At 42.6% G+C, this 12,461-nt stretch overlaps 1 protein-coding gene across 2 annotated transcripts in view; it reads left to right on the top strand.

Moving 5' to 3' along the window:
- The window catches only part of NSMCE2 (NSE2 (MMS21) homolog, SMC5-SMC6 complex SUMO ligase), a 140,176-nt gene that overhangs the window by 4,355 nt on the left and 123,360 nt on the right, over window positions 1-12,461 (top strand). For both annotated transcript variants that reach the window (XM_071553847.1, XM_071553849.1), the window contains one exon: window positions 540-685. In XM_071553847.1, coding sequence (XP_071409948.1) covers window positions 553-685 — 133 coding nt within the window. In that variant the 5' untranslated portion in view covers window positions 540-552. The remainder of the gene's footprint in view (window positions 1-539; window positions 686-12,461) is intronic.

The raw sequence follows: 12,461 nt of genomic DNA, 5'->3' as shown, positions 1-12,461 counted from the left end.
CTTTTATTTACAAATGTTGCTAGATGTTTTACTATTAAGTACATTCTTAGTAAAGTGGCCTTTTGTTAAATTATTTTTTCCAAGGGCCAACTGCTGGTGAGGCTGAATTGAATATGATAAATCATATTTCTTCCTAGCCTAATTGATAATACACCTAGAAAACACAGGCAAATTTTAGGGCATATCAGCTTCTTTTGGTCTTTTGGATCTAAAATAGAGCAATAATTTTCAAGCAGACATAATCATTTAGTTTGAACTTCACTGTGGATTAACAACAGGAATGAGCAGATGAAAACTGCCGGTTGCTTTTCGTGGTGTAGTTTTATTTAATATTGAATAGGAGGTGAATTGAAAACCTGTGGTAAACTTGCAGTCTCACTGAACTTACTGACACCTTGGGAGCTAAGTTTTCATCCTTGTCCCCTGATGGTGGTTCTGTTGACACTTTTTTAGGGCTAATTATCTATACTTGTGTTTTCTCTCCTAAATTCTTTTATTTTTAAACTGTATTTAAAATGTGTTTTCTGTTATTTTTACAGTAACGATTTCAAGATGTCAGACAGTGCAAGAATCCCGTTCAGCATAATTGGTACTTCTCTTTCTTCGTTGAAAAACTGCCGGTCCTTAATCAGCTCTGGAATGGATGTTGCTACTAAGGTTGCCTTTGACCTTGTGGAAAGTTTCAGTAAGTATATTCTCTCTTTTGTTGTATCTTGAATCTAACACATGAGTCCTAGACCAATGTATTTTGATTTAGTTACTGTTGATATCTATCTTCATTATAGGAGCTGTAGGTCTTTTGGGTAGGCCAAGGTGTTTTCATTCCAATCATTTCACTGTCTTAAATTACAAATACAGTGAAAATTCCAGGCAAACACTGTCCCTGCCTTTGTAACACCAAAGACTAATTGTGTTCCAGTGGTTACCCTACAGCTTTTTAGAAACTTTAACGTTGTCAAATGAGATGGAGAAGGCCTCTTGAGTGGGTGAATAAAATGAATTTTCAGTCTCACACTGCATCTTGGTGTGTGTTTCATTTGACATTTAGGGCAAGGTATATTAAAATAATGCTAAAAATTTTGAGAACAAAGCTTGAGGCACCTGTTAGGGGATGCAGGTTTTTAAAATGCTGTCTCTGCTGAAAATCAGGCTCCTTTAGGATGCTTCAATTTGGACATTTTGAAGTGGGGTAAATTAAATCTGTAATCACTGCTAACAGTCTTGTCATTCCTATTTCACAATAAAAGGGGCACTGCAAAGCTACTTTTCAAAGAAAAGCACTAGGTGATTCATTTATCTATCTTAGATCAATGATAATGTTTTCACTAGGAAAAAATAAAACCAAAAACTTTAAGGCTCCCAAACCCTGATAGTTTTAATTAAGAGTGAGGAGCAGAGAACAAGAATCCTCCAAAATGAAAGTTTTGCTATTCAGTATTCATTGCACACAGCTAAGCCAAGGATTATGTGCAATCAAGATGAATGTTCTTCTCTTTGTCTAGTGTGATAGTTCTCTTTCCTTTGACCTTTTTATCCATACTGCTGTCAGAGACAATTGACATGTCATTTCTAGTGGGTAGAGGAAATGGAAAGATTGTGTGAACAGTCAGCTGGGGATTCCGTTTGAGTTCAAACTCGTGTAACCAGTTCTGTTTCCTCTCTGCTTTAGAGGTCACCATCTCTCCTACTGTGCCATAAGCAGTAGACTGAAATACACTGAGTGTATTGAATTATTTCATCCCCACGACCACAGAATTAATTATTTATACAAAAGTTAAAAGCTTTGAGTGATTTCACCTTTCAGTTGAAGCTCCTGTTGTGTATTCTATTGGAAGAGGTGTAAGGCAACTTAAGCTCCACTGTGCAGGTCTGCATCTGGAAATCTGTGCCTTGTACTCGTAGAAAAGGCCTCTTCCTCACTTACCTGCTTCTGAAACATGAATCTTTAATTACAACCTTGAAATTATTTTGTCCGTTTAATTTAGTAACGAAAAGGACTATATTTAGCATTCTGTTCTGAGAGGATGAGATTACTCCTGATGAAATACCTATGGTCAATGTTACACCTGAGTTACAACATGTGACTAGAAAATAGCTCCTAGATCATAACACATTTTATTTTAGCAGGGGAAACTTTCCTGTAGATTCCTAGTTACAGAATTGTCAAGCACAACCTTTTAACATGGTCCATCCCAGAGAATGTATTCCAGACTTGGATTTGCAGGTTATACCTCCTTGGTCTGGTGTTACTGAGTCAGGTTTTTACTTACAATAGTCATCTTCTTCATTCTTACACTTTTCTTTGCAGATGTGTGTACATGGAACAAATAGTGAAGGTCCTCACTTTTATAACATTTGGTTTTCATTCCCCTGACTATGCTGCTTGGACTTCAGTTTCTTGTGCCCCTTACGTAATGCCATCAGGAAAGCTACTGGGTTTCTGTGGCATGACATGCTTTGGTAAACTTTCAGTGTTTTAGAATTAGCATCACCTGATGGACTGGACTGTTCACCTCTTACCTCCAAGTTATATGTGGTGATTTCTGTTTCTAGAATTTTTACTCAGCTATCCTACTGTGCCTTCTGAAGCAAAATACTAAATTTGAGAAAGAGTTAGATAATATATTTCTGTGTTCTTTTTGCTCTTGCACTGGCATTTTGCTTTAATTCCCTTTGCAAAATTTAACTGTCCAGCTTCATTGTTCCAAATTTCACTGCCAGGCTTTGCAAAGCAAGGAATTCTGTTGTGACTATTTATTTTATCTTACAGGCACTTCTTCTAGGGATGTGTTTTGTTCCTTTGGTCTTTCATACTGGATAATCCTAATTTTTGGGAATAGTAATGAAATTTGTCATAGCACATAGATGAGAGAAATTACATTTACATCTAAAGATAAATAACTAAAGACAGGCAAAGTTAGTACAGTAAGTGATCTCTGTTTCCTTTCTTAATTCCTATCCTCCAAAAGCCAAATCCTGAATATATTTACTGTTAAGTGTATTTATTAAATGTTTATTTTGTTCTAGTCCTGTATAGATAGAAGAAATTACTTGTGTTAAATATTTGGGTCGGGCATTGCTCATTTATGAGCCTGTACAATCCGTATAAAAATAAGGCAGTTTCTGTTAACTGCTATTAATTTAGGTGCAGAATAATTTAAATGCATCTGATCCTTTTATTTTTAAGTGATTTTGTTGATATCCATGAAGTTGCATTGTCAATTAATACCTCCCTGCCCATTGAGACCCTGCTGACATTTACCATTGAGCATTTGTGGTGTGTTATGAGCATGTGCTGGCACACAGACAAAATTTTAAAAGATCCTGTAAGGGATTAAGGATCTATATCGAGAGGTGAAAACTAATTTCACCAAACTGAATACCAAAGGGAAACAGCCAATTTAAAAGATCATTTTATTTAATGAGTTGAAGATAAGTATTTTGTCCTTCTCCGTCTTTCTGCCTGTTATCTTTAGAATCTGACATTGTCTAAAGGTCATATTTTTATGTTTAAAGAACACCAATGTGGTATAGAAACATTTTAAAATGTTACTATATAAGAAAAACATGTAAGCAGAAAAAACGACTGTGCACAGTTGGTTTCAGTATGTCCTGCCTGTGCTGAAAACATTCTCAGATGTCCTGTGGCCTAACCTAGCAAAATACTGAAGAAAAGGATACACTGATATTCTTGAGTGGTTTACCAACATTCGGAGGGTCTGTACATTTTAAAGTTTAAGCACATGCTTATATCCTTTGCTGGATTAGAATCCTAATAGATTTGGGAATTTATAGTGACACTGTTCAAAATCATTTATAATGCAAGTAAAAAACATCTTAGTTCTACTGTAATTTGCATCTTCCTAAATTTAGCCTCAGTATGTTTCTGAGCTTTAGTAGCGTGATTGAAAGAAGAATTCATTATGTCACTTGTCACAAGTACTCATTCAGCAATGTCTCTCAATTGTAACGCTTGGAGTATGGAACCTTAAAGCCTGTGTTGACACCTCTGTACATGGAGGAACAGCTGTTTCCACTCCTAATTCCACTTCTCATTGTTGCTGATCTGTTTTTACTTAAAGTCATCATCATCATCATCATCATCATCATGGCTAGGCTTCGCGAACGAAGATTTGAGAAGGGCACTATCCACGCTTGCTGCAAGCGTGCTGGTGGCTAAAAAGGTTGATACAGGATAGGCAGGTCCGGTCACAAAAGGCACAGCGGAACGTCTCCCTAGGTGACACTGGCAAGAAATGGTTCTTTCTGCGTTGTCTTTTCTCCTCAAGACTGACTCTCCGTGCATTCTCAAAGGAAGCAGCAGCGTCGTGAATGGTGTGTCTCCATGAATCCCGATTGGAGGCCAGAGTGGACCATTGGTGGCAGTCAATATGGCCAAGGCTGAGGTGCTGTTTCAGGGAGTCCTTGTATCTCTTCTTCGGGGCTCCTCTCTTGCGGCAGCCGGTGGCGAGTTCACCATAGAGCACAATTTTCGGAAGGCGGTGATCCTCCACCCTGGAGACGTGCCCTGCCCAGCACAGCTGCGTTCTCATCAGCATGGCCTCGATACTGCTGACCCCTGCCTGTTCAAGAACAGACACATTGGTCACGTAATCAGACCAGTGGATGTTTAGGATTGAACGGAGGCATGGCTGATGGAAGCGTTCGAGAAGCCGCAGGTGATGGTGGTAGATGACCCAGGATTCAGACCCATATAAAAGAGTAGACAGTACAATGGCTCTGTAGACACTGATCTTTGTACTTTTCTTCAGGTGTTTATTGGACCAGACTCTTTTATGGAGTTTTCCGAAGGCTCTGTATGCCTTTGCAAGCCTGTTGTCTATCTCTTTGTCAGTCTTACCGTCTGAGGAAATGATACTTCCCAGATAGGTGAACTGCTGGACTGACTTAAGCTCTGAATTGCCTATGGTGATGTGAGGATGATGGAAGACTTCTTGAGGTGCAGGTTGGTAGAGAACTTCTGTCTTCTTCAGGCTGACTTCCAGCCCAAAAAGCTCAGCAGCCTCTGCAAAGCAGGATGTTAAGCGCTGCAGAGCTGCTTCTGTGTGAGCAACGAGGGCGGCATCATCAGCAAAAAGCAGCTCACAGACAAGGTGATTCAGGGTCTTGGTGTGGGCCTTCAGTTGCCTTAGGTTGAATAGGCTTCCATTGGTATGATATCGGATGTAGATGCCATTTTCTTCATCGAGGTCTGCTGTGGCTCTTTGGAGCATCATGCTGAAGAAGATTGTGAATAGAGTTGGTGCAAGAACGCAACCTTGTTTCACATTGTTGATTATTGGAAAGGGCAGAGAGAGTAAATCGCCATATCTGACTTGTCCATGCTGATCCTCATGTAGCAGGATGATCATTTTGAGGAACTTGGGGGGACATCCTAAATGTTCCAAGATCTGCCACAGGCCTTTTCTGCTCACAGTGTCGAAAGCTTTGGTGAGGTCAACGAAGGTTACATAGAGACCTTTGTTCTGTTCCCTACACTTCTCTTGCAGTTGTCTGAGAACAAACACCATGTCTGTGGTGCTCCTATTGGCTCTGAAACCACACTGGCTTTCAGATAGAAGTTCTTCTGCAATAGTGGGTACTAATCTGTTCAAAAGTATTCTTGCAAGGATTTTACCAGCAATGGAGAGCAAAGTAATACCTCGGTAATTTGAGCAGTCTGATTTTTCTCCTTTCTTGTACAGGGTGATGATGACTGCATCACGGAGATCTGGTGGTAGTTCCCCTTGTTCCCAGCAACGCACAACAAGCTCGTGGAATTTGGCATGGAGTGCTTGACCTCCATGCTTCCAGATTTCAGGTGGAATTCCATCAACCCCAGCTGCCTTGCCAGTTTTCACCTGCTGTATGGCCTTGAGTATCTCTCCCATAGTAGGGGCTGCATCCAATTCATGTTTCACCGGTTGTTGTGTAATGTGCTGAATTGCTGAGCCTTGGACTACATGGTTGGCACTGAAGAGAGTCTGAAAGTGCTCAGACCATCTGTTCAGGATGGAGGTTTTATCTGTTAGAAGCAGTTGACCATCTGCACTGAGTAGGGGGCTTTGAACCTGGTGTGTGGGTCCATACGCTGCTTTCAGGGCCTCATAGAATCCTCTTTGCTCACCCAAATCTGCGCATAGTTGTGTCTTTTCTGCTAGATCGAGCCACCATTTGTTCTGAATGTCTCGAAGTTTCTGTTGGAGCTTACTGCATGCAAGATGAAAGGCGGCTTTTTTTATATGGCAAGATGGCTGAGGAAGGTGTGCTTGGTGAGCAGTTCACTTCTTCTTCAGCAATTCCTGGATCTCTTGATTGTTCTCATCAAACCAGTCTTTGTTTTTCTTGGAGGAAAACCCTAGGGACTCTTCAGAGGACTGCAGGATGCAACTTTTAATGTGTTGCCAAAGCGCTTAAGGAGAGGGATCTATGGGATTATCTTTAAGTCTAGTTTGAAGGTTTCCCTGGAAGCTGTCTCTCACTGTGGCTGTTTGAAGATTGCTGACTTGGAGCCTCCTCCTTGGAATGCCGCCTCTCTTAGGTTTGGGCTTGAAGTGGAGGTTAAGTTTGCAGCGCACAAGGCGGTGGTCTGTTTGACATTCTGCACTCGGCATCACTCGAGTATGACGGACATGACTGACATTTCTCTGTTGTACTAAGATATAGTCAGTGAGGTGCCAGTGCTTGGATCGAGGATGCATCCAGGTTGTCTTCAGGCTGTCTTTCTGTTGAAAGATAGTGTTGGTGATGGTGAGCTGCCGTTCTGCGCAAAACTCTAGCAGGAGGCGTCCGTTGTCGTTGCAGTTTCCAATGCCATGCTTGCCCAGGACTCCTTTCCAGGCTTCAGAATTCTTACCTACTCTGGCGTTGAAGTCACCAAGGATTATGATCTTATCATCTGCAGGAACATTTTGGGTGAGGCGGCGCAGGTCTGTGTAGAATTTGTCTTTTTCCGCTGGGTCAGCTCGGAGAGTTGGGGCATATACGCTAAAAAGAACAACATGTTGCTTGTTGTGTAGAGGGAGGCGTAAGGACATAATGCGATCGGAGTGACCTGTCGGCAGACTTTCAAGTTTGGAGGCAATGGAGTTTTTGATCATGAAGCCAACTCCTGAAAGGTGTCTTTTGGTTTTGGGTTTGCCTGACCAGTAGAGTGTGTAGCCAGCACCATGTTCTTTAAGGCTGCCTTCCTCATGAAGACGAACTTCACTGAGAGCAGCAATGTCAATGTTGAGCCGTGACAGTTCGTGGGCAATTAGAGCAGAACGACGCTCAGGACGTCCACTATCCTCAGTATCAAGCATGGTTCTGATGTTCCAACATGCGAGTGTTAGTTTGAGCACACCTTTGCAGGCAGGTGTATGCCTTTGAAATCTCTTTGTTTTTGTTTGACCGCATGGAAGATGCCGGTTGGCTGTGGTTATCCAACCGGGTGTGGAGATGAGCTTTGTTTAGGCCACCTTTGCTAGGCCCCTCTCCGTGTGGAGCAAGCAGTGCTGTCCTTAGAAAAGGCTGCTTGGTCATTCAGGATGCTGCCGCAAGAGACTGTCATCTCCGGGGTCAAGTCTCTAATGACCCATATCCTGAACCGCCTGCATGCAGGGTTGGGTCTGCGGCTTCCAGCTGCTTCCTATCACCTGCCGTTTTCGACTCTCACCTGTCGCTACAGGGCTTTGCAATGTGGGTGAACCCTTCAAGCCTGCGCAATGGATTTTTTAGGTGAGGCACAGCGTGCGCAGAACTGGCCCCACCCTTTACTCCTAAGGTTCATCTGCCGCGGCCTAGCGAGCTTGGACGGTGACAGCGAATACCTCAGGACGTAGGTTTGGTTAGAGTATCCTTCTCTTAGATGGATGGCCTTACAGGGCTAAGCAAGCTCCATCTGCCCGGGTTTGGGGTTGGAGTTGTCCTTCTCCTAGGATGGTTGCCAGACAGCTAGCGAGCCCATCCTGCCCGTGGACACACTTTGTCTGACCCTTCAGCTGAGACCTGTCTGGCATGGGAGACCCTACCGGTGGCACAAACCACCTCCAGCATAGCTCTCAACCTCATGAGGGCATGCAAGCATCTCACCCGTGACAAGGGGGTGTCCCCGGAGAAGTTTACTTAAAGTACTTGAGATAGTTCTGTACAGTTGGAAAGCACTGCTGGACATCCATGTCAAGTACTTGAACGATAATTCTTTTTCTCTCTTGGAGATTACTAAAACCTCCTATATAAGTTGACTGATATACTAATAATGGTAAGAATGTGCTGGCCCAGGATAGGTCTGGCATATCCATGACAGAAATCTATTCCTGGCTTTGCTCAAAGTTTTCTGATGTGAATTTGGTTGGCTTGCTGAGGATGGCAGTTCTGACTCCTCACGACAAACCAGCAGAACTTTCTCAAGCATATGGGACTCTAAAGTATGGAGAGCTGTGGATATCAGAATGAAGACGACTAACTCTGGTAGAAGGCAAGATGCTTCCTTGGTGTCTGGGACTTTATTCCAACCACACATCAGATTTGTACTGCAAAGTGTAGAAGCTCTGAAATGTAGAATAGCTGTGTGGGAAGGAATTACTGCAGCTGAACTCTAATCTTGTTTGGGAAAAAAAATAAGCTACTTTTCTTTTTCTTCAAAAACTTGCCCTAAATTATCATGGTCACCTGCTGCCCATGGCTGCCTGTCAGGGTCTGTGTGAGAATTCCTCTTGGTTTCCATGCTTTGACGGATTTCTCTGCTCACCAGTATGTACAGAACAGGCTCATGAGTCTTAGAAATGTTACTGATGTGATTCTTTGGCATGTGCCCCGGATTAAGTTAGAGTTACAGCTCTGCCTTTTCCTTCTTGTCTGCTCATTGCATAATGTGCTCCTTCTGCCAGTAGAGTTTACCTCAGTTCTGGCTGCTTATCCCATTTGTCTGTTGCCCTTGTCCCAGAGCTGTCTCTCTGCTTTTCTTCATGTGTGCTGCACTGCATCTCGCATGTGCAATGTCTTTTTTCTGACTATCTTATCACCAGATCAATTGGGATTCATGTGTGACATCATATGTGTTCAATACGGGCTAAACAGGAGTTGATAATCACAGAATATACTGGGTTGGAAGGGACCAACAAGGTTCATCAAGTCCAACTCCTGGACCACCACAGGATCATCCCCAAGAGTCACACCATGTGCCTGAGAGTATCATCTGAACACTTCTTGAACTCGGTCACGCTTGGTGCAGTGACCACTTCCCTGGGGAGCCTGTTCAGTGCCCAACCACCCTCTGGGTGAAGAACCTCTTTCTAATATCCAGCCTGAACCTCCCCTGACACAGCTTCAGGCCATTCTCTTGAGTGCTGTCAGTGTTCACCACAGAGAAGAGATCAGTGCCTGCCTCTTCTCCTCACCAGGAGTTGGAAATTGCAATGAGGTCTGCCCTCAGTTTCGTCTTCTTCAGGCTGAACAGACCAAGTGACCTCAGCTGCTGCTCATATGACTTCCTCTCCAGGCCCTTTGTTATGACCTGCCCCAGAAAAAGGGGAGGGGGGTAACCCAGGTTCTTATCAATAATTCCCTTGGGGTGGATTAGAGTGAAATGGCACTAGATAATCGGTGTTTAACAATTTTGTATAATGTGACATAGACATAATCTTGGGGGGGGGGAAGGAGTAAATGCATATGGGAGAGAAAGACAGAAGAGTGTAGGATATGGTAAGGGAGAGTAAGAAAAAAGAAAATATGAAAATGAAAAAAACTTATATAATCACTGCCCACTGGATCCAGCACTGCATTTTAGTAATCCTGAAGGCAATGGTCTTGATCTGCAGGCAGTGGGGGCAAAGAACAGAACCCAAACCCCCAAAGTCACCAGTCAGTATATATACCCTCAGTATGCTTTTTGCACCTCCCCTGAAGCGGGGAGTTGTTTCCATGGAGTAGTGTCACCAGCCGGGCCATGAACCCCCAATACTTTTCCCGCCTTTCGCAGAGTTCATGTGGAGGGCAGGGTAGGCTCGGCTCTTCTTGCCTCTTCAGGGCTTGACATCTTTAGCCCTGGAGGGAGGAGTGGGCCCCAGCTGCCCATCAGAGGTATAATGCAAAAGTCAAAGGCCTGCAAAAGTCTCCTAGAATGCATAAATCATTAACCATTTCAGTCTCCAACATCCTTCACCACATTCATAACCTTCCTTTGGGTACTCTCCAGTACCTTAATGTCTTTCTTCCATTGCGGTGACCTAAACTGCCCCAATATTGCAGGTGAGGCCACCCCAGTGCAGAGCAGAGCAGGACAATCCCCTCTTTCAACCTGCTGGTGATGCTTCACCTGGTGCCTCCCAGGACAGGGTTGGCCCTCCTTGATGCCACAGCACTGCTGACTCATGTTCAACTGGCCAGTGACTAGGACCTCTACGTGCCTTTCCTTGGCACTACATTCCAGCATCTCATTCCTCAGGCTGTGTAAACATCTAGTGTTGCCTCCTCCCAGATGCAGATTCTGGCACTTTTTTATTAGACCTTCATATGGTTGGTGATTTCTCAGTCTTTCCATATGGATTTAACTTTGAGAGTACCCACATCACTTTGATTTCTCTCACTGCTCTCTTAGAATGGTTTTAACTGGAACAGCTCTAAACGTTGCTGACCCTTGTTGACGAAGAAGGATTGTAGAGCATATAGACATAGTAGTTAGCCTAGTTTTATGAAATTCTTGGCAGGTTTTTAATAGACAGTTAATTCATGAGTTTATGGACAATCCGCTGTTCTTTGCAGTGACTTTCTAAACCCATTGCAGCAACCTGTAACAAAAAGTCAGACAAGTCAGACTTGAACATTCTAAGTTCCTTAAGAGCAGGAACTTTTCCATGGAAATTTCTTTGTCATTGACCTAAAACTTCTCCTACTTGGAACGGTGCAAACTCAAGTATAAAGATGGACTCTGTAGCTCTGTTTGAATATAAAATGTTTTGGTTAATTTGTTTTCTTTGGGTTTTTTCCCCGCTAGTTTATTTTTCATTGAAAATTCAAATGCAGGATTCCTGCAGTACCACGCCATTATATGAATCTTAACACTGGCAAAGTTCTTGTGCTTGAAATGACTATTATGTGATTGGTTTGGGATCCAGAAATCAACATGCTGACACTTGTGCTTCTAAAATTCTCAAGCTCTGTTAGTTTCCGTGGTGTTAGAGATCTTCGTGCTTCATAAATATAATAAAAACATCAGGTACTTGTCCTGAGAACAGGCTATAGCATATGGGCTGGAATGACACTTTACAACCCCCTTGAGTAAGAGGTATGAACCAGAAGGTCCTCTGATTCAGGAAATGAGCAGGTTAAAGGTTGCTTTGCTGTGCTGTTCTTGTCCAGGGAAGAGAAGCCATAGCCATGTGAAGATGTTTTCTTGCATGTCTTGCCTTCCACTGCTTATGAACATGGCTTTGTCAGGTCACTCTCCACCTCATAGTGGCTTTGTAATGGTCAAAGCTGTGGCCTGTGGTGCAGGGACTCTGCGTGAGGAATCAGACCTTGTTTTTCCCTTGCAAGCCCATGTATCTGTGAAGGTGCTTGTGGAAAGCAAATAGCAAACAGTTTTTTATGCACTGGAGGAATACAGGTTTTATTCTTGTTGGGGAGTCTTAAGTGTAGATTTTCTTTTTTTTTTCTTGTTGGAGAACGTAAGTGTAGAATGTCAAAGCCCTTTCTGGAGATACATGGCTTTTCACTGACACTTGCTATGGGAAAATACTTTCTAGCAATGTGAGAAGGTACTGTAGAAAATGAAGAGGGGCCAATGATTCATGAAGTTCATCCTTCTGTGTTAGCCTCTACCAGATGCTTCCTGTGAAGCTGCAGGAATTCCGTCATAATACCAAGCTGTTCCCAGAGGAAGTTTTTTCTCCCAACCCCAGACTTTCATCTTCCAGAAGCTGTTGGTCACTGGTCTGCTTTGTTGCTGCACCAGTGTCTGTGGTAATAATTGGTGACATGCACAAACTCAATGTAGGCAGCAAAATTACATCTTTCTTCTTGGGGAAATTCTTTTCCTGTTATTTAAAGTAAACTTGTATTTTGTGGTATGTGAGATAAAATGTTTCAGATTCCCTTACTCAAAGATTCTAATTTTGTTTTCCTTCAAATCCCTCACTTAAGATTAACCCTTTTAGGAAAAATGTTCTTTTAATCTTGATTTATGCTTCTCTTCTGTTGCATTGTGCTGCTTGTATTGTTTTACAGGGATTTAACTTTCAACTAACAGTGAGAAAAATATGTATTTCTTGAAGTAGGTAGGTAAATGGTGTCACACTTCTAAGTATTTCTTCTTCAAGTAACGTTATTCTTTGTGACAAAAAGGCCTGGTTGGGTTGCTGTGAAAAGGTTCTCAAAGACAAAAAATGACATTTTGTGTGCTATACTCTGCAGTCGATATAAAAATTTTGAAAAGAGAGGATTGGATTAATTTTTTGTCCTACATCTGTTTGCTTACAACA

Source organism: Pithys albifrons, chromosome 4 (assembly GCF_047495875.1).
Source record: "Pithys albifrons albifrons isolate INPA30051 chromosome 4, PitAlb_v1, whole genome shotgun sequence".
Classification (NCBI taxonomy): Eukaryota; Metazoa; Chordata; class Aves; order Passeriformes; family Thamnophilidae; genus Pithys; species Pithys albifrons.
The sequence above is the reverse complement of the archived record's forward strand: the minus strand, read 5'-3'. Positions and strand labels throughout refer to the sequence as shown.